General features: G+C 37.9%; 2 protein-coding genes across 2 annotated transcripts in view; both read right to left on the bottom strand.

Moving 5' to 3' along the window:
* LOC150083028 (DNA-dependent protein kinase catalytic subunit-like) overlaps window positions 1-10,284 on the bottom strand; it is a 183,460-nt gene extending 173,176 nt beyond the window's left edge. Inside the window, exon 1 of the mRNA XM_090378361.1 lies at window positions 10,219-10,284. Within this exon, the coding sequence (XP_090234487.1) occupies window positions 10,219-10,284 (66 nt within the window). The remainder of the gene's footprint in view (window positions 1-10,218) is intronic.
* Window positions 2,620-23,441, bottom strand: part of LOC150083027 (DNA-dependent protein kinase catalytic subunit-like) — a 164,091-nt gene continuing 143,269 nt past the window's right edge. The window contains exons 9-10 of the mRNA XM_090378360.1: window positions 13,438-13,569; window positions 2,620-2,692 (exon numbers count right to left, since the gene is read on the bottom strand). Of these exons, the coding sequence (XP_090234486.1) occupies window positions 13,489-13,569 (81 nt within the window). The 3' untranslated portion in view covers window positions 2,620-2,692; window positions 13,438-13,488. The remainder of the gene's footprint in view (window positions 2,693-13,437; window positions 13,570-23,441) is intronic.

Below are 23,441 nucleotides of genomic sequence, written 5' to 3'. Positions count from 1 at the left end.
GGCTTTGATGAAATCGACAACAGTGATATTTGCAAATTGCTGGAATCACATTCAGAACAATTAAATGATTCTGACCTCCTTAATATTGATGAACAATGAGCATATGGTAGGGTGGAAATTTGTGAGGAAGAAAATGTTCAAGAAAAGAAGTTGACATTAAAAGAACTTGAAAGAATATTTCGCCAGCTAAAAATTTGAAACAACTAATCATGGATGCAGACCAAGATATCGAATGCAGTATGCAAATTCGCAGGAACATTGAAAAAGATGTGTATCCATACAAGTGAATTTATGATGAAAGGAAGAAAGAAAAGTCTACGCAAACCAGTCTTTTGAAAAATTTTACAAAGAAATAAAGTGGGTTATGTATTGTAATTTTTTAATTTCAAGAAACTTTTGATTACTGTGCTGCAAATATTTATAATTATCCTTTGCTTTTATACTGCTATACATTAAATTGCCATAAAAATCATATTTTTGAAAATACTGATTGGTATATTGTAGGTCTTGGAATGAATTAGGCTATTTTGCACTGATTATTAACTTCGATTAGCGTGATGTCGCATAGTGCACCATTTTTGTGGAACCAATTAATTGCACTACTCAAGAGATTGTTCCTCCTTTGTTCCTCCTTTGTTAATTGGGGTCATATTTGCACATATGTACCTTCCCTGAGTCCAAGGAAGCTCCAATAATTATGGCTAATGGTTTGCTTACTTCCTTTGCTGCCTCCTTTAATATAACTGGATAGATCCCATCCACCCCAGGTGCCTTTCTTATGTTTATCTTCAACAATTTCTCCTCCACTTTCCTCTCAGATATTACAAAATCATCTAGCTCACTGCCAGAGTTTAGTTCACCTCTGGCATTCCCTGAATAACTCTTCATGTGTGAATGTAGAAGCAAATTACTCATTTAGTTTATTAGCCACCAGAGTAGGATCAAAAGTTGAACCATCGATACCAAGTGGAAAAATCACATTCATCCCCTTCCTTCTAGAGTTTACATAGGCAGAGAATTCTTTGATGTTTTTCTTTGCATTCTTTGGCAAAGATTTCTCATAATCTTCCTTTGCCTGCCTAACCTCCTTTGTGACTTGGTTACAGACCAGCTTATATCTATCGCAGGCTTCCACGTCATCCATTAATTTATATGTATCCCATGCATTTTTGTTCTCTGCCACATGTCTCATTAGTTCATCTGATATCCATTTACGTCTAAACCCTGAACAACATTTCTTAGTTGGTATGTAAAGCCTAGTAGCTTCCAAGATTCTTTGAATGCTTCCCATTTTGAATTTGCTGTTGGTAACATCATCAGTTGGTCCCACCGTATAGAATTTAAATACTGTCTCAGACCGCCGTAGTCGCCTTTATGAAAGCAAAAACCCTTCCCTTTACCTTTGAGGGTAGTTACCTCTTTGAGAAAATCCCACTTCAGCACACTGTGATGACTGCCACCTAGTGGTTCCTTTATCTGCAGATTCTTAATGCAAGAAGAATTGTTGCTGATAATCAGATCAAGAGTATTACTCCCTCTAGTTACCTCCCGAACATTCTGATGTAGAAAACAATCATCCAATAAATCCACAAAATCCTTGCTAGTGTGTGAGGGACCAAACCACAAATTCCAGTCAATATCCGGGAAATTAAAATCCCCCATTATAAGACTCTCTGATTTACTGGACCATTCTATTTTCCTGTACAGTTTTTTATTATACTCATCAGAGTCATTAGGCATATAACACACTCCTACTCTCAATTTTGATTTCCCAGTGCTTATGTCACACCAAACTGACTCGACACAGCACTGTACAGCGATTTTGACTGGCTGTACCTCCTTGGATTTTATGGGTTTCTTAACTCATAGCATAACTCCTCCTCCTTTCCTATCTTGTCTATCCTTCCTGTACACATTGTACTCCCCAAATTCCAGTTCTGCATTCCTTATATCTGTGTGACACCACATCTCTGATATCCCAACAATATCAACCTTTGATGTTTTGACCAACACTTCAAATACATAAAATTTATTTTCCAAACTTCTAGCATTGGTGTACATGCACCAGTCTCTATTCTTAGCTAATCTAACAAAACCCATGTGTTTACTTGTACCGCAATGATTCCCAACAGTCTCTGAAATCCCCTGCATCTTCTTTTCCAGGCTGCTGCTCATTCCAATAGAAGAAGTGCAAGAATCACTTTCACATCTGCCAGCAGCTACTGTTAATCTATTAGTCCATGTATCCCTCCCCAAGCTAGCAGTTTTCTGACCCATCTAACACTGCCTCGATAGTATCAGCAAATATTCTTGCACACTTTCTATTTAAGTGTATCCCATCCATGTAGAAGCAGTCTCTCCTGTTAAAAAGCACAGACCGGGCTGAGAAAAATTCTACCCCTTGAGCCTTGTACAATTTCTCCAGGGCCGAATTGATTGACAAGGCTGTCATCATATACTCCTTCCTATCGTGTCTAGGCAGAATTGAATACACTTTCAAATTCAACCCTAATCCAGGGCTTTTTTTTTCAACAGTGACCTGTACTTGTTAAGTAATTCTGCCAGTCTCCTACTCTTAATATCATCAGTGCCAATGTGTACAACAATATTACCCTTTGTGTCCTTAAAAGATGATATCTGCTCTACGTCATCAACCTTTGCCCCTGGCAGAAATACCCTGGTCTTGTTCCACCTATCATTAAACAAGAAGAACACATATTCAGAACATAATAGATATTTACATCCTATATAAAATTATAATACTTTAAAGATTATTCAAGAGTAAGCAAAGCACTACTTGTTGTATTACATTTAACAATTTTTTCTTTCTTTCTTTCTTTCTTTCTGGAGTTACTAGGGTTCAGTGCTGGGTTCACTGTTGTTTTCAATCTTTATCAATAATGATTGATGATATTGATGAAGATCAAGCTTAATGTCGAAGTTTGCAGATGATACAAAGGTTGGCAGGATGGTTAATGATTGTCATCAGGATGAGCTATTATGACAACATCTAGGAAAATTGGGTTGATGGGCTGAGAAATGGCAGTTGACGTTTAACATTGATAAATGCAAGGTACTGCATATGGGTGGATAGCAGTAACCCCAGAGTAACTTATCAAATGTGTGGTACTGCACTCAGGATAGTGGAGAATGAAAAAGACCCGAGGATAATTGTGCAGTCAGACATGAAATTCTCTGAGCAATACAGACATGCTGCCAGGACACCTCATGGGGTTTTGTCAATCATATACAGAAACTTTGCTAGCAGGAATAATGAGATGATTATCCCTTTGTATAACGCCATGGTTGGCTGCATCTTGAGTACTGTATACAGGTCTGGAAGACTCATTTTGGGAAGGATATAGATCTGATGGAATGGGTGCAGAGAAGGATAACCAGATTGATGAAGGGAACAAAAGGGTGCTCTTACCTAGAAAGGCTTCAGTTCTGCAAATTGCTGTGTCTCGAAACCAGGCACCTGTGATGAGATCTTATTCAGTTGTTCACAGCCTTGCATGGATTGAGTAAGCTGAATGTTAATAGTATTCTTCCACTTCCTGAGATTACACACAAGAAGGGCCATAAATTGAAGTTGAGGAGGATGGGTGCAGGATTGTTGGAACAGGCTTCCATCTGTTGTGAATGGATGGGTTGAATAAATTCAAGGGTGATTAGACAAATTCTTGGAGAGTATGGAAGGGTGAACTTTTTTTTTTTTTTTTGGCTGATGCTATATAAGCTAGCTTTCTTGCATCATTTGCAATTACTATTACCACTGCCAATCACAAGGAAAGACACAGTGTTACAGGGTTTATACATTAAAATTTATGTATTAATAAAATAAATGCAACAAGGCATAATAAGTTACAGATTGGTAATATACTATTAAAATAGCAGTGAAATATCACCATATATTTATCCGTAAATATATGGTGATATTTCCATAGGGTGATATTACGGAATAAATATATTCCGTAAATGGAAAACAACTACAAAAGTAGTATAAATAGCATCGATTTAATTGTATCTCATATTGCGACTATTCACTCACAATGAGTTACCATGTACTGCACTATGTGGGCATGATATTTCACTGCTATTATTATTATAGTATATTAGCATTAGCATTAGTAGAGTCATATGATGCAAGAAAGCAAGCTTATCAGCCAAAAAAAAAAAAATAAAAAAACACTTCCATTTCACCCCTCAGTTTGTTCGAAATACGTGTCCAGCTGAGCCTTAAATTTATTTAGGCTATCAACTTCCACAACAAGGGATGGTAGTCTGTTCCACCAACCAACTACAAGCTGGCTAAATGCAAATTTCCACACATCTATCCTATATCTGTCTTTCCTCAATCTGAATTTATGCCCTCTCAGGTGATTATTCTGAGCAAGAGGAAGAATTACATCGGAATTGAGCATGCTCAAACCATTCAAGGCTTTATACACCTCTATCAGATCACCTCGCCAGTGCCTAGTCTCCAGGCACTGTAATTTACAGAACTTAAGCCTTTCTTCGTTAGAGCAACCCTTTGTTCCATTCACTAATCATGTTGCCCTTCTCTGTATTCGTTCCAGCAGCACTACATCCTTCTTGAAATTAGGCCTCCAGACCTCATTTCATGCAGCAGCATATTCGAGAGGCAACCAGAGAGGGTAATACTCTTGATCTGGTTATCAGCAGTGATCATTCGTATATTAAGAATTTGCAGATAAAGGAACCACTAGGTGGTAGTGATCACAGTGTACTGATGTGGGATTTACTTAAAGATTTAATTACCATCAGGGGTAAAGGAAAGGGTTTTTGCTTCCATAAAGGTGAGTACAGTGGTCTCAGAAATTTTTTAATTCTATACAGTGGGATCAACTGACGGTGTTACCAACAGTAAATTCTAAGTGGGAAGCATTCAAGGAATTAATCGTGGATGCTACTAAAAGTTTCATACCTATTAAGAAATATTGTTCAAGGTTTAGGCCTAAATGGTTATCTAATGAACTAATGAGACTCGTAACAGAGAAGAAAAATGCATGGGATGCATATAAATTATCAAGCAACTCAGAAGCCTATGGCAGATATAAGCTAGTCTGTAATCAGGTCACAAAGGAAGTTAGGCAGGCGAAGGCAGATTACGAGAAATCTTTGGCAAAAGATGCTAAGAAAAACAGCAAGGATTTCTTTACTTATATAAACTCTAAAAGGAAGGGTAGAAATCTGATTGGTCCACTTGACATCGATGGTTCGCCTGTTGATTATCCTTCTCAGATAGCAAACAAACTGAATGAGTATTTTGCATCTACGTTCACACATGAGGAGTTATTAAGGTTTGAAAATGACAGAAGGTTATCAAATTGTAGCAGGGTGTTTAATGATTTGGTAATAACTGAGAGCAAAGTGGAGGAGAAATTATTGAAATTAAACAAAAGAAAGACACCTGGGGTGGATGGGATCTATCCAGTTATATTAAAGGAGGCGGCAAAGCAACTAAGCAAACCCTTAGCCATAATGATGAGAGCATCCTTGGACTCAGGGGAGGTCCCCATGGACTGGTGATGTGCAAATGTATCCCCAATTCACAAAGGGGTATTGAAGGGTGACACGAGTAATTACAGACCAGTTAGTTTAACTTCTGTTCCGGGGAAAATATTGGAGTCACTGGTTAAAGATGCATTGCAGGATCATCTAGAAAAGACTGCAGCAATAATTCAGACACAGCTTGGGTTTGTTAAGGGAAAGTCTTGTCTGACAAATTTGATAGGATATTATGATGTGGTTACAAAGGACTGGATGTAAAAAATAATTTTGATATCATATATTTGAATTTCAGGAAAGCTTTTGACACTGTTGTGCATGGAAGACTATTGTACAAATTGGAGCAGAATGGCATTAAGGGTAAGTTGCTACAATGGATAAAAGGATGGTTAAGTGGGAGAAGATAGAGGGGGGGGGGTAATCAATGGATGCTGCTCTTCGTGGACTAATGTTATTAGTGGAGTCCCACAGAGTTCAGTATTGGGTCCACTGTTGTTTTGTATATTTATTAATGATATTGATGAAGGTATATCAGGCTTAATGTCGAAGTTTGCAGATGATACAAAGGTTGGCAGGGTTATTAATGACAGTAATGGCAGTGTGCTACTGCAACAGGATCTAGATAATTTGGGCAGATGGGCTAAGAAGTGGCAAATGAAGTTTAACCTTGACAAATGCAAAGTACTGCATATGGGTAGAAGTAACCACAGAGAAATGTACCAACTGTGTGGTACTACACTTAAGGTAGCAGAAAATGAAAAAGACGTGGGAGTAATTGTGCAGTCAGATATGAAGTTTTCTGAGCAATGTAGACAAGCTAGCAGGGCAGGTCATGGGGTTTTGTCAAAGATATATAGGAATTTTGCTATCAGGGAAAAGGAGGTGATTGCCCTTCTGTATAAGGCAATGGTCAGGCCATGCCTTGAGTACTGCATACAGGTCTGGAGGCCTCATTTTCGGAAGGATGTAGACTTGCTTGAGCGTGTACAGAGAAGGGCAACAAGATTGGTGAGGAGAATGAAGGGATCCTCTTACCAAGAGAGGCTTAAGTTCTGCAAATTGCAGTGGCTGGAGACTAGGCACCTGCACAGTGATCTGATTGAGGTGTATAAGGCCTTGATTGGGTTGAGCACGCTGAATTCTGATGGGATCCTTCCACTTGTTCAGATTACGAACCTAAGGGGGCATAAATTCAAATTAAGAAAGGACAGATGCAGAATCGATGTGCGGAAATTTGCCTTTAGCCAGCGGGTGGTTAATTGCTGAAACAAACTACCATCTGTCGTTGTGGAAGTTGATAGGTTGAATAAATTTAAGGAAGAACTGGACAGGCATTTGGAGGGAATGGTGTTTTTTTTTTTTGGCTGATGCTGCATAAGATCATACACTTGCTTTCTTGCATCACGTGCCACTACTACCTGTATACAGTACTCAAGGTGTGGCCTGACCATTGCCTTATACAAGGGAATAATCACATCCTTATCCCTGCTAGAAAAATTCCTGTATGTCATTGACAAGACACTATGAGCTACTCTTGCAGCCCATCTGCACTGCTCAGAGAACTTCATATCTTCCTGCACAATTACCCCCCAGGTCCTTTTCATTCCCTACCACTGTCAGTGTAGTACCTACGTTGCTCTGGGGTTGCTGTTTCCCATATGTAGTACTTTACATTTGTCAACGTTAAACTTCATTTGCCACCTCTCAGCCCATCTGCTCAACCTTTCCAGATCCTGTTGCAACAGCATAGCGTCAGTAGTGTCCTTAACAACCATGCCAACATTTGTATCCACTACAATCTTGGAAATTAAGCTTGATATACCTCATCAATATCACTTATAAATACAGAAAACAATAATGGACCCAACACTGAACCCTGAGGGACTCCACTAATAACATTAGTCCACGATGAGCAGTGTCCAATGATTACCACTCTCTGTCTTCTCCCCCTCAACCATCCCTTTATCCATAGCAGCAATTTGCCTCCAATGCCACACTGCTCCAATTTGTGCTGTTGTTGTTGTTTGGTTTTTAGGAGCATTAGCAACTAAAGCTATATTGCTCCGTGAATATGCGGTGGTCATTCCTGACCTTTCCGCATCCTCCGTATTTGGTGGTGACGGGTTCGAACCCCGGTCTAATCAAGAAGTGTGTGCTACGCACTGCTGCTCCTTCCCACCTGGCTATGGAGGCGTCTCCAATTTGTGCAGCAGTCTTCCATGTGCAACAGTATCAAAAGCCTTTCTAAGATCCAAATATATAATATCAAAGTTTTTCCCTGCATCCAGTTCTTTTGTGACTGCATCATAGTATCCAATCAAATTGGTCATGCAAGACTTTCCCTTAGCAAAACCATGTTGTGTCCGAGCTATAACTGAAGTCTTTTCCAGATGATCCTGCAGTGTTTCTTTAACCAGTGCCTCCATTAATTTTCCTAGAACAGAAGTTAAACTCACAGGTCTACAATTACTTGTGTCGCCCTTTGATCCTCCTTTGTGAATTGGGGTCACATTTGCACATCTCCAGTCCATGGGTACTTCCCCTGAGTCCAAGGAAGCTCTCATAATTATGGCTAAGGGTTTGCTTACTTCCTTTGCCGCCTCCTTTAATATAACTGGATAGATCCAATCCACCCCCAGGTGCCTTTTTTATGTTTATCCTCAACAATTTCTCCTCCAATTTCCTCTCAGTTATTACAAAATCATCTAGCTCACTGCCAAAGTTTACTTCACCTCTGGCATTCCCTTTCCTGAATAACTGCTCATGTGTGAATGTAGATGCCAAATACTTGTTTAGTTTGTTAGCCACCTGAGCAGGATCCTCAAATGTTGAACCATCAATATCCAGTCGACCAATCTGATTCATCCCTTTCCTTCATAGGTAAAGAACATAGGTTCTTTACCTATGAAGGTTCTTTTACATAGGTAAAGAACTCCTTTCTGTTTTTCTTTGCATCCTTTGCCAAGGATTTCTCATAATCTGCCTTTGCCTGCCTAATCTCCTAGGTTACAGACCAGCTTATATCTATCATAGGCTTCCATGTCAGCCATTAATTTATATGTATCCCATGCATTTTTCTTCTCTGCCAATATCACCTCTGGCATTCCCCTTCCTGAATAACTCCTCATGTGTGAATGTAGATGGAAAATACTCATTTAGTTTGTTGGCCACCTGATCCTCAATTAATTATATCTCATTAGTTCATCTGACATCATTTAGGCTTAAACCTTGAACAATATTTCTTAGTTGGTATGTAAAGCCTAGTTTACCAATATTTAAAGCCTATATTACCAATCTGGAACTTATTACGCCTTGTTGCATTTATTTTATTAGTATTACTACTATGTACACCAACTGGTATCTCTCATATTGTGGAATTATGCTTCACAACTAGACTGATGACTGAAACACTGGGGTTCCTACCCATGCACCAATGATAGGCAACTAGCCTTGAAATGGTGTCGTCTGCGTGGTGGTATCCCCCGAGAATAAGTAACAATAGTCTTCTCTATTGGTGAAGCGTTACTTATTCTAAATAGTGCAATACATGGTAACTCATTGTGAAGGAATAGTCACAATATGAGATACAATTAAATCAATGCCATTTATACTACTGTTGTAGTTTTTCCATTATGGATAAATCTATATATCTTACTTAAACATTACGGATAAATATATGGTGATATTTCACTGCTGTTTTTATAGTATATTAAAAGTTATGGTATCCACTGATGGCAAAGAGCTGTCTGGTCTGATTCCACTCTCTAGCAAAATTAGCTAGTTTCCTTGAATCTGTGGTGAGTGTGGAATTACAGCAGGATTCTGCTAAAGTGGAGCCTAAACAATCTCCCTGGTTCTTGTATGTGTGTCAGGTAGAATTTGTAGCAATGACGATTCCTTGGGCAGAAATAAAGAGGACATAGCACATAATGTGTGTTTTCTGTACTCTACTTAACAGATACCAGTTGTCCTCCTGGGTATGCATGTAGGTATGCTTCCAGGTGAGCATATTTGATGATCATTGTATTTACAGGGTAGGCCAAATATGTGGGTTGAAGGGGTCTCTCGGGCGACACAAAAGACACAGCAATCTGAGGCATATAAACCAAGCTTGTGCAGCATGACTGGAGTTGGGAAAATGTCAAGCCAGCATCTCCACTGGATGTCAGCATCAGATTTGGCAGGTTTAGTCCTCTAGAGTGATGTTAGATGATGGATTTCTAGATGCTGAAAAGGATGGGGGAATTGCTACTTGACTGGATTGTGTGTACTGTTTTGTAGCAAGCAGACAGCTGTAGAAACTTTGGCTTCTAACACTGTATTCAAAGATTGGTGCAGATGAATTTCTGTTGATATTTCCAATTCTTTACACTGTCTTTCTGTCTGGAAACAGTTCAACAATACCTGTTTTCAACAGTTATCTTTGTGGTTTTGCTTCCAAGCTTTTTATTACCTGGTAGGGCTTTCCAACTGTGGGTCAGGATTTCTCCAATGGTTCTTATTCTTGCCCAATTCCTTTATGGAAGAAGAAATGATGAGTATTTGTAGGATCCATTATCTTTTTATTATAAAAGGAGCTCTGAGAGTACAAATGAGGATGATGAACCAGTAAGTATTATAATACAAGGCTCTTCCAATGCTGTAAGGTGTCTTTGTAGAAAGTGTTAATTTGGATGGAACTCATACCATGGCAATTCTTAAAACTGTGGATAAGGTAAGATCTCTGGTGGCTATTGCAAATAGATGATTCATAGTGATAGTGTGTTTTAACTGAAGGGCATCCTGAATGATGCTATTTTGCCATCAAGAGAGACTAGACCCTGGCCTCCCTGAGTGAGTAGAAAGTAGTTTTTAGAGGGATGTCCAGTTTATTTTTTTTTTCCCACAGGACTCACACCTGATAGCCACTTTCATTTTATGTAGGAAGTCAGTGGGTAGAGACAGCACTCTGAAAGCATGCACACATGCTGCCATTTGGTTTACTATTCAAACTTCCTCTCAGTGATGCAGTCTCACTCACTCTGCTTCATCTTTCAAGTTCTTTCGAAGCAAGTCAGCAATTCAGACCAGCTGTTTTGATGTTAAGTCAAGGTGTTGCCAAGGTATTTCTGGCCTCCCTGTACCAGTTGGGGGAGTGTGTTCTGGCTCTCCATTTTCCTGATCATAGACCAGTTATATAAAACAATGGTGATTCACCCTGCAAGGAGTAAATGACATGCAAATTGCATGAGTAAATTAATAAAATTATCACTGAACTAATTTTTATTGGTGTGTATCTAATTGAAAAATGAATTAAATGGTGTGTATTTAATTGAAAAATGAGAGTAGTGTTCAAGTTCAAGACTTACTTGGAACCAAATATTATTATAAAATATAAGTCTGTTGCTCTGCATCTTCAATTTCTTATCTTATCTTATCTTTCTTTACCAAAATATCCTTCCTCTGACTTTACATCCTTACAAGCACATAAATATTTAACAGTTAATCTTGTACTTCTACCTTACTACATTCTCAGAGGTTTATTATTATTATTAGCCATATGGTGCAAGGAAGCCTGAGGCTTATGCTGCACTAGCCAAAAAAAAATTGAGTTACCCTGACAGAGAGTTGTTGTTTGTTTGTTTGTTTGTTATTTGGTTTTTAGGAGCATTAGCAACTAAGGCCATATTGCTCCGGGATATGCGGTGGTCATTCCCTGACCTTTCCGCATCCTCCATATTTGGTGGTGACGGGCTCGAACCCCGGTATCAAGAAGCGTGTGCTACACACTGCTGCTCGTTCCCACATGGCTATGGAGGCGCCTCTAACAGAGAGAGAGAGAGAGAGAGAGAGAGAGAGAGAGAGAGAGAGAGAAGTAGAAAGGAATCACCAAGAAAGAGAAGAATGATGATATCCAGCTCAGGACCCTGGGTATGCCAAGCCCATACTCACCAGATGTGAGCCCCTGGTTTCCTTATCCATTATCATTTTCATTTACCCATTCCACCTACTATCCTAAACATGGTTTTATCCCAATGCTTAAGCTAATGTGGTCTTACATTACACTTAATTTATTGGAGTGTGGCAATAACATAACATAATTCTGTAATAAAAAAAAAATAATAATAAAAAAATTGTTTTTTTTTCACTTTCAAACTATCCTTCCTGGTACAAACATCCTAAGGTCTCAACCATGATTTGATGCATTGATGAAAATTATTTTCTTGAATTCCCTTTAGAAGTATTTGTCAGACTACTCTGAAAACTACATTTATTTATACCCGATAACAAAGGAATATTGCCATTACATATTTGCTCCACTACACCTGCTCATTTAAAAAGGTTCAATTTATTGCCAGAAAGTGAATTTTGCATGCATCTTCCCATGTAGATTATATCATAGGGCAATTTATGGTCAAACAAATAATAAATATGTTTGGAATGCCATAATTTCTTTATTTTGCTTCTCTTTGAACCAATGAAGGGAAAAAAAATAAATAAAAAATCCAGAGACTGACATGGCTGGCTAACATGTCGCTCTGAGAAAGAAAAGATACAAAGAAAGAAAATGATTTTCAGCAATATTTTTGGGCATAGTATAAAGACTCTGGAATGCCCGTATTAGTAAATGACGTTGGGAAGCAAGCTTTACAACATTAGCAAAAAAAGAAAGAAAATTTCCACTCACATTTGTCCATCTCTTCTCTTTTAATAATTTGTCAAATTCTTCCTTAAATTTATTCAAGCTAACCACTTCCACAACAACAGATTGAAGCTGGTTTCAATTATTAATACCTCTGATTATTAATAGTTCTACCAATAGAAAGAGATAAGCAAAATTTTGGGTTACTAAAGAAAAAACAGACTTTGTTAAATTTCTGTGTGTGCACGCACGCACACACGCAAATACACACACAACCCAAAAGCCACAAGGAAAATATTTTGAAGGTGACGACACTCTCTAAAAGTAATGATAAAATACTGCATACTCTGGAGAAGTCTGAGTTTGATTCACATCAATGGCTCAAAAGTATTTCTAAAATCTTTTTCACCTGAAACTGTAGTTAGCCAATCTCAGGTGGGTAGATCAGGGATTTCCACATGCATTTCTACCAGTTTTACAGCATAACATACAAATCAGCCCATGAACACACTTAACTGTATTTAGCAGAATTTTGACCCATATTTACTTATATTTTCATTAATACCAAAAAACTGCATGTTTAGTGAGCTGGGATCATTTTTATTTTCATCATTTATTGCTATTGGAAATGTGTTGTGGCAAAATATATCATTGGTCAAGAATTACTATAAACATAAACATTTCTAATAGCAAAAATTTTACCTCCTTATTGTGTATTTTGTAATATTAACTATATCAGAAATTAGAGAAATATCTTATGCAGATAATATCCAAATAATGCTCCTTTAGTTTTATTGTTTAAACCAATTCTCGATTATTTTTTCCATATTCATTTCACTGGTCTTGTTAATAATTGATTTAATCTGTATATGCAGTCACAATATTTATTTCTCTGTCAGATTGCGCATGTGATATTTTGTGATATTCTATGCTTGGCCAATGATTTTATGCATTAAGTGTTCAACTTAACACACAGTACTTCAATTTGACTTGATAATGTAAGATAAAATTATACAATATTATAATCTGCCATAAGGATAAAGTAATAAATTCTGAAAATGGTTTGTAATCGTGTATCTTGTCCATCTTCTCTGTAATAATTTTGTCAATAAAAAACATTATCATAAATGGTTAAGATATTAATGATGAAATAAATCAACTTAAACAAACCATTTTCTGATATAAATAATAAAATTATAAAAGTCTGTCATTATCTAAGTGACTCAAGAAATATAAATGTGAAATGATACAACCCCTTCCCCAAATGCATAAGTACATATTACCTGTGCTAAAGCCTGAATGGTGCAATAATTGCAGAATAAGTAATTTCAATATCAGGTAGGTCTCCTTGTGCGATAACTCCTATATAAGGTTACTTGAGCTTCCCTCATGGCTTGCTGATTTCTAAGTATTTCCTACAAAGAAAAAGTATCAAAGGTAGAAATATTATAACACTTTTAAAATTATGATATTACTCAGATTTACTTCTGCCCAATAAAAATACATTGAGAATCTGGAATGTAAAAGATACCGGAAAGTAATGAGAATACACAAAATTAACAAAGATAATGCAAACCTTATATTACTTTTTAATTATATATAATACATAATTAAAGCAATCAGCATAAATTAATATATATGAATATGAAGAAAAAAATTATAACATTTCATTTAAATATTCTGACACCCATTCATTGCCAGAGGAGTTTACAATCTCATTTAATTGTTTATGGTCAAAAATATATCTCTGCTACAGTTAACAACAGGCTGTGCAATATTTTGTGGATTAGTGAAATAAATTTATTCTTACTAGCCTTGCATTTCTACTATTAGATTAAAATAATTTGATGCACAGTATCTAGTTTCTCACTAAAATAAGTATAGATAAAATTTATATTTTCTGGCAGTTTATGTTTCCTGAATTCATTTTAAGCTAATGGAGCCCTATCACAAATACAAAAAAATTTGCAATATAAAGTTCCCACATTTCAGACTTTCATCATTTAGTTTTTGTTTTTCTTTTTTTTTGGTCTGAGCAAAGTTAAATAAATAATCCATTTTTTCCTAAAATTATTGCTTCTTAATTTAAAGTTTTCACTACCTTCTGAATGCATAACGTTTTTTTTACTAGGTAAATTTTGTGGCTTGGTTTTGTGTCAACTGTAAATAATAATCCTCAGCTCACTGCACCTCTTTCTTTGATTAATACACAAGGCCTCAGAATCTGCATATGAGACTAAAGCATCTTTCTTAGTATCATTCTTCCTTTATGCACATCCATAATAGCATCTGCAATTTCTTTTTGATGTTATGCTATGAATAGGTTTCTAAATAAGAGTGCTGACATTCCAATAAGTTTGTGTATAACTTTTGCAATGAACCAATTTACAAGGGATAAAGCACAGTGAATGAAAAGAGAGCATCAAAAACAATAGAACAGAGAGCATCAAAAACAATAGAACAGAGAGCAGTTTCTACATTAGTGAGAGCACAGCTGCCAACTTTGACTTTTGAAAGGCTGCAGATCAGGTAACTGCAAGCAGGAGATGTTTTTGCAAAAAATCTCATATTTTTGGCAAAAAACAGACAAAAAAAAAGGGAGATTTTTTAAAAAAAAAAAAGCAGGAGGTTTTTAAAGTCCACATTGCAGTAAAAATAAATTTCACTGCCAATTTTATATTAAGATACAACCAAAAAGACTGTTTATATTATATGCTTTTAGACAGCTTACCTAAGACTTCACTTTCTATGGATTTCTGTTTGGATAATCTGCTAAACATCAACTGATTATGACTGCTTAAGAAAAAGAATGTTGCAGACTAGGTAACTCTTCAGAAATGTTGAGTCAAAATTTTGTTTATAACAATGGCACTACTGTTCTGGCTTTGGCTGTGGAAGTTTGCCTTCAGCCAACAGGTGGCTTATTGTTGGAACAGGCTTCCATCTGTTGTTGTGAAAGTGGATGGGCTGAATAAATTAGAGGGAGAACTAGACAAATTCATGGAGGATACAGATGGGAGAGCTTTTTTGGCTGATACTACAGTCAAAACTTTTTATAGAAACCCTCTTTTTAAGTCTCATTAAATCATAATGACCTCTGTGGTTGGGCCCAGCCAATTTCTATTAAACTAATGTTATTTTACATTCAGTATAAGGATATTGAAAATAAACGGATTTTTCTGTAACGACCATAAATTTCTACCTCTTAATCTGAATTTTTACTTTTGTATTACAATATTGATTTGCATTCATTGGGCAATATATTGAAGTAATTGAGGAGCTTGCTACCTGACCATTAGAAATCATTTGTTAAGCTTTCCCATGCTCTTTTCTTGCAGTGCAGCAATGAAATGAACATTCGCTAAAATTTTGTTTCATTAGTTAGAGTGTATATTTATTGATATGGCTCCAAGAAAGCAAATAGCTTTGCCAATCGCAGAAAAAATTCGGATTTTGCAAGCTGTAGATAATGACATGTTGGACAGACAATTTGTATAATCGAAACCCACTAATATTCGTAAAATCAGGCGGATGCTAATTTATTGTGATTTTCTGTTGTGTAGGATCTGTGTCCTCATTTTGAATTAAATTTTTAAATCAATCTAAGATCTCAAGAGGAAATTTCAAGCAGATTTTATTTTATTTGTTCAGTTCATCAGGGTTCATTAGCGGTCTCGATTACACAAGTTGTCCATCCAACATGTTGTAGTATCAAGTTTTGAGACAATAGGATTCCCATAATGGTTTTTTTTTTATATATATATATACAATTAACCCAAGGGTTCACATCTGGTGAGTATGGGCTTGGCACACCCAGGTCCTGAGCTGGATATTCATCATTCTTCTCTTCTTGTTGATTCCCTTCTACTTTTGACCTCTCTCTCTCTCTCTCTCTCTCTCTCTCTCTCTCTCTCTCTCTCTCTCTCTCTCTCTCCTCTCCTCTCTCTCTCTCTCTTCTCTCTCCTCTCTCTCTCTCTCTCAGGGTAACTTGGGAATTTTTTTTTCGCTGGTGCAGCATAAGCCTCAGGCTTCCTTGTACCATATAGCTAATAATAATAATGTCAATAGCTATAGATAATGGTGTGCATTCTAAGACTGGCATTGCCAAACAGTTCAGCATTCCTAAGAGTACTGTTCTTTTGTCTGGGAAAGAACAGAGTACTCTTCCTCTAATCTTTGAAAGTTTTCTCTCATTGCAGAATGGCTAATAATGAAGTGTGCAAAAAAAATTTCCATAGATGGTAATCTTTTAAAAGTTAAGGCTGAATCATTTGTGCATCCAATGGATATTGACAAATTTAAAAGTTCAGATGGATGGTTGGTTTAGAAATTTAAGACTTGTCATGGCCTGTCTTTCAAAAAAGTGTGTGGTGAAAGTGCAGCTGTGGATGTTGATGCTACAATGGAATGGAAGGAAAATCATTTTAAAAATGTTTTGCTGACATATGACTGTAATGACATCTTAATGCTGATGAAACTGGACTCATTTTTAAATTGCTACCAGATAAAAACACTTACATTTAAAGGCGAGAAATGTAGTGGCAGAAAAAAGTCCAAACAACAGATTACTGTTTTCCTAGCAGAAACCATGTCTGGCAGAAAAAAGCTTCCTCCTTTAATCATTGGGAAAACCCAGAAGCTCAGCACCCTCTCAAATTTTCCTAGCAGAAACCATGTCTGGCAGAGAAAAGCTTCCTCTTTTAATCATTGGGAAAACCTAGAAGCTCAGCACCCTCTCAAACCTTTAAAGCCTCAATGCTTTAAAAGATTGAGAGGGCATTGAATGTCATTACAAGTGGACGCAGTGAAATTCAAGCTCCAAGAAATATAAGTTCTTTGTAATTTTATTTATTTGACTGTCATATCATATCGTACATTATAAGTAGCTTTATAGACCTAGTTAAGTTTGTTATTTTCATTTTTAATTTAGATAGAGATTTTGTAGGTTACTACTTAATATACGTAAAATCATTATTTTGTTGCTGTTGTTGTTTTTAAGGGTTTTAAGACACAAGGGCATCAAAGGCCAATATATGTCTTTACAGTTTTTTTTTTAATGTATATCAATTTTTTTTTTAGATTCTTTTGTTAAAGTGGATTTGCCGAATAAAATTAAACAGTTCATCGAGATTTGCAGAGGTATCTAAAATCTGTTGTAGGGTAAGGGGATTCTGATTATTGCACAGACTTTGGAAGCAAAAAATCTGGAATTTCTGAATCGAGGGCATACTAAAAGGATGTGTTTCACTGTAAGCTGAAATTGACATTAAAAACAGAGAGGGGGATTTTAATTAGCTAGTATATGATAATGCGTAAGGTGAATGTGGCCAATTCGTAGTAAGGCAAGCATTACTACTTCTCTGCGACTTTCCCTGATGCCTGAGTTTCACATTTGTGCATTCGATTTTATTTCCTGCAGTTTATTATTGGTTTGATTTCTCCATATCTAGGCCCATTCATCCTCACTTTCTCTAATAATAATTGGTCTGAAATCAGTATAATAATAATAATAAAATTCTTTATTCATAGAAATATAGGACACAATTCCTGCTACAGGCAACCAGAGGAATCTTACAATTAACTGTACACATTACATTCAGTACATACAAACTATGTGGGTACACAGCAAATACATAGAATACACAGACAGTGCAATTACACAGCTAATATTGCAATCAATGGATTGCAATAATAGATTGATTATACAGAGCTTATATTGCATTATAGTCAATAGATTTTATAGTTATTATATACACAAGCTGCAACACATTGAGGCAGTATGGAAACTTTCACTGGGAGTTGATTAGTTCTGCTGACAATTGCAGGAATGCTGACTGCACTTCACTATGGATTTGCACTTTTCTTCTCTGTAAGCAGAATCTCTGGACCACACATCCAAATCAATGTTTGAGGAGTATAGCACACTGATGATGCTGTTCGGAAAGTGCCACTTGAAGGTCGAGAGCTTCTGCAGGTTAGAACAGAGCACTGGCTGGTCAGATCCTTTAATCTCCAGAGCACTGGAGATTAAAGGATCTGAGGGCTCTACCAGGGATTTTGCAGCCAACAATTTCCCAAGTCGAGAGCAGCGGAGCACAGATTAGGCGCCATTGTGAGCTTCCTTGCATATGCCAAGTGGTGGGCTGGGGTGTATCTCAGATTTATGCAGAGCTGTGATTTTGATGTATAGGGTAGGTGAGCCCAATTGTTGGCCCACTTTAGGACCCAGAATTCCAGACCCCAGAGTATCTTCAGACTGGACATAGGAGCAGCAGACCAAACTTCAATACCATAACTGATGACAGAACTAAAATAGTAGAGGGGAAATTTTCTGATTGTTTCCTTGTTGTGTGTTCTACAGAGATCAAGTTTCATACCCCAGAAAGCCTGTAATGCTCTTGAACGCAGTTGCTGGATTTGTTCCTTATACGTTAGGTTTTCGTCCATTACCACTCCTAGGAATTTTACTAAATGAGTGGCGACGAAAACATGCCCTGCAATGGAGGGCTGCAGAGAGGCTGCTGGATTGAGGTCTGCTTGTGCTCTAGGCGAGAAGATGATATATTTGGATTTTTCAGGGTTTATTTTAAGCCCAAAATAGGTAGTGTATTCACAGAAAGAGAACAGATATTTATTAAGGATGACAGAATCCAACAATTCCTCTGCCTGGTCTGGTGAGGTGTTAGCCCGGCTTGAGAGGTAACATACAATGTCATCAGCATAGGCCATAAACGCAGATATTTCATTCATTACTGGAATAAATATTGCTGAAAAAAGCAGTAGTGCCGACAACGATCCATCTTGGAGTATACCGACTTCCACCTGTTTTGTGATGCAGTTATTCCCTTGTTGGAAGGTAAGGCACCTCTTGGTCAGCAAATTCTGAGGAGCTTCGAGACATTACCTGTGAAACTGTAGTAGTTCTCCAGGAGGCACATAAGTGGCTTAACTTGCACTGAGTCAAAGGCCGCTTTCAGATCCAAAAAAACAGCATGTATAACACAGCATTGCTCCCAGGCTTGAAGGTTTTTAAATTCAGAGCCTGTATGCATGTTATGTTTGTGAGAGCGCGTAATGTATATGTTGAGGTCTCTGGGAAAGGATCTGATTGGCAACCACTTTAAACAAGCACTCTCCAGGCATTTGAGAAAAGGGGAGGAGATTGAAATAGGCCTAGAGTCAGCAGTAGAGGCTGGATTCTGCACCTTTGGTATTGGATGACTCTATAATTTAGCCAAGCGTTTGGGACGACTCAATGTTGTAAAATTCTGTTAAACAACTTTGTCAGCTCATCACTGATGAAGTAAGAGGCAACTTTAAGGCAAAAGGTGGGAAAAGAGTCACTTCCCATTGATTTAGCATTAGCTAATGCAGCAAGCTTATGCAGCATCAGCCAAAAAAAATAATAAAATAAAATAAAATAAATAAATAAATAAATAAATAAAAAAAATAACCACTTCCACTTAACCCCTCTGTTCATTCGAAATACCTATCCAGCTGAGCCTTAAACTTATTTAGGCTATCAACTTCCATGACAAGGGATGGAAGTCTGTTCCACCAACCAACCACCCGCTGGCTAAAGGCAAATTTCCGCACGTCTATCCTACATCTGTCTTTCCTCAATTTGAATTTATGCCCTCTCAGGTAATTATTCTGAGCAAGAGGGAGAATCCCATCAGCATTGAGCATGCTCAAACCATTCAAGGCTTTATACACCTCTATCAGATCACCTCCCTGGTGCCTAGTCTCCAGACACTGTAATTTGCAAAACTTAAGCCTTTCTTCGTAAGAGCACCCCTTTGTTCCATTCACTACTCTTGTTGCCCTTCTCTGTACTCATTCCAGCAGCTCTACATCCTTCTTGAAATGAGGCCTCCAGGCCTGTATACAGTACTCTAGGTTTGGTCTGACCATTGCCTTATACAAGGGAATTATCACCTCCTTATCCCTGCTAGAAAAATTCCTATATATCATTGACAATACACCATGAGCTACTCTTGCAGCCTGTCTGCACTGCTCAGAGAACTTCATATCTGTCTGCACAACCACCTCCCAGGTCCTTTTCATTCTCTACCACTGTCAGTGTAGTACCACAGAGTTGATACGTTGCGCTGGGGTTGCTGTTTCCCATATGTAGTACTTTACATTTGTCAATGTTAAACTTCATTTGTCACCTCTCAGCCCATCTGCTCAACCTTTCCAGATCCTGTTGCAGCAGCATAGTGTCAATAGTGTCCTTGACAACCCTGCCAACCTTCGTATCATCTGCAATGCTTCGTATTTCTTATTGGACAGGGTGTTGATGGCTTTGATTAGCTCCTCTTCGCCAATTGTCACATTAGTGAGATTAGTTAGGTTGTAGTATGCACTGTTCCAGGGGGAGCAGCAGCTGCGCTGTCTGTTTTGACGAACTGGGTTACATGATCGCACCATTCGGACAGGTCTAACGATCCTGCTGATTGGATGTGATTGGCTGACCAGGATCGCTGGCCATGCGCTATCCTCTTCTCCATGAACGAGTTTATAGCCTGCATCTTGGATTTCTGGAAACTGTATCTGTCTGTTGAGTACGCTGAGTATGAACTTTCTGTAGGTGATCTCTTGAATTGGGCATGTAGCCGTTGTTTTTCTTTAAACTGCATAAGGATGCTGGACCACCATGGCTTCGAGTGTGGGCAGATGACGCAAACTCCTGACATGGCCACTCTAGCAATGAGAGACAGCCATTTTTGAAGCCAAAAAAAAAAAAAAAGGCCCTCTAAAAAAAAAGGTCTTCACAGATCAAGGTAAGAAACTGTATATAATATACAGTACACAATGTTACAGATTTTGTCTTTACCTCACACTGTTTTAAGAGTTTTGGCTATGGCCATTCTGGTAACGTTTATAGGCAGGAAAATGATACTTGTGGTCATTGTGCCAGTATGGGTTGTAGATACAGTACAGGACATTATCAAATATGGGGTGCCTCCGTAGCCAGGTGGGAAGGAGCAGCAGTGCGTAGCACACGCTTCTTGATTAGACCGGGGTTCGAGCCCGTCACCACCAAACACGGAGGATGAGGAAAGGTCAGGTATTGACCACCGCATTTCCTGGAGAAATATGGCCTTAGTTGCTAATGCTCCTAAAAACGAAACAACAACAAACATATCAAATATGGCTCCGGAGCTGGGGGGACTATAGAGCAAAAAATTATGCCATCAAGAAAAGACCTCAACAAACACAAATAGTCCTAGTAATTATCTTCAGTGCTTACAGGAGTCTCTACCCAAGCCCTGCAGATCATCTGTGGAAAAATGCCAATCTATCTGGTTTACGTACGTATCTCTTAGATTTCATCTGAGGAAGAGAACTCCAGCATCTATTAGGGGGAGTTTCCTTGAATTTCCTTCAACACCATGGGACATGAAAAGAAAAGAATTAAGACAGACCTATTAACAAAATTGAAACGTACATGGAAAGAATCCCAATTGGCAGAAATATCTTTCCTTTCATCCCTAAAGTAACTGAGTTTTCCCGGCAGCAGCTCAACTGGTTTAATCCTGGCCTGTATCTAACTTTTCTCCTTACAAAGACATGGAAGTATGAATGCAAAGCTGTATAAATTACATCTCTCAGCAACCCCAAACTGTACATGTAGTGCCAGCAAAACAGTGAGGCACATTCTCCTTCACTGTCCACACTACGCAGACTTGCATTTCTAACTGGAGTCACTTCTGTTAACAGGGTCTCAACTCTTATTGCTACTAAGGAAAATTACTTGGCAAATTACACTTTCTCTATTCACACCTTCAGAAGGTGAGCTCACCTGATTAGGAATTGATTCTGCCATGCCCTGATGATAACTATACTTTGACTCTGCCTTGCAGAGGAGAGATTAATCCCCTCTTGGGGATGGATTGGATGCCATTGTCCAATCTTCTTCTCTAGCCTTTTCCTTCAGAATTGTTATTTCTGACTTCCTATTCTATGTCTCTGACTCTCATTCCCTGCTGTTCTATCCATACTCCCCCTCCATCACCCTCTCCTTAGGGTCTTTCTAGAATTCATTCAGTCTAGCCCCAGTCAGGGCCTAGATTGAACCCTGGCATGCCTCCATGTGGCTAAGGACAGGAACCAGGAAGGTGACCAAAAACTGGTGTTTTTCTCCCTCACTGTGAAATGCCAGTACTGCCAGCCTACAATGATACAATACATTACATGTTTGCACCCTACACTACACCTATATGGCCAGTGCATGGTTTATGCCAGAACAGAGATTTCAACAGCAAATGGGTGAAACCTTGGATCCTACAACCCAGAATACTAAGGCATCTGTCCATTCTGTATGACACAGGTGCCACTGAATTTAGACAAAATTTTTTTGGCAAGTTTTCATGCTATTTATTAGGTTTTGCCTTATTTGATCTTCTCGATGCTTTTCTCACTAGTGAAAACCTAGTGAAGAGGCTCCACTTCCATATGGTCTGGGCTGGGTTTGCCCCCCAGCTGTTAGAGAGAGCCTGGTTAGGTCTTCATTCCAAATTCCATATGATTCTCTTATTTTGTACAATTGTACAATTATTGTGGATGACTGATTAAATTTTGTTGCCACACGTAAACTATCTGATTTCAAAGATCAAAAAGTATACTAACGCTCTAATCAGAATCACCAAGACTGAATGGGGATTAAACAGGAAAACTATTTCCCTATATTACAAGGTTGTTTTTGTCCCAATGGCCACGTATGCCTCTGGAGCATAGTTTCACATGGCAACAAACATCAAATTTAAAGCTAAATTAATCACACTTCAAAGCTCGCTCCTTTCCATGCTTCGCACTTCCAGGAAAGTATCCTCTGCTGCACTTCAGATCTTGGCAGGTGTGCTTCCAATGGACCTTCACCTCATGTAAGGTCTCTGCTACCAAACAAAACATAGAATTCCTATTGAAATCCTTGGCATAACTTGCAATTTAGATGCAGATGTTAAGCAAGAGAAACTCAGAATATGGAAAAATTTGATAAACATCTAGCAAACCAGATGGGATACTAGCCAAAAAGAAAAAGAAAAGCGACGTTGGCTGTTCCATCTCCTGCTTTTTCTACAATTGCTGGACTGCTGGAAAATACACCTGCACCATCTACAATGAACTCTTAAACTTCCAACAACTACATTATGTGAATGTTAACTGTACAACAGGCTTTTTGCATTGATCTAAAAATGTATCCTAAACTTCAAACAATAAAGAAAAGGGGGGGAAAAAACTTCATGTTGATAGATATTAGGCTTTTGAAATCTATTGAAAC

Source organism: Mastigoproctus giganteus, chromosome 7 (genome assembly GCF_048544385.1).
Source record: "Mastigoproctus giganteus isolate SK-2022 chromosome 7, ASM4854438v1, whole genome shotgun sequence".
In the NCBI taxonomy this organism is placed as follows: Eukaryota; Metazoa; Arthropoda; class Arachnida; order Uropygi; family Thelyphonidae; genus Mastigoproctus; species Mastigoproctus giganteus.
Note: the sequence above shows the minus strand (reverse complement) of the source record. Positions and strands in the feature narration are given on the sequence as shown.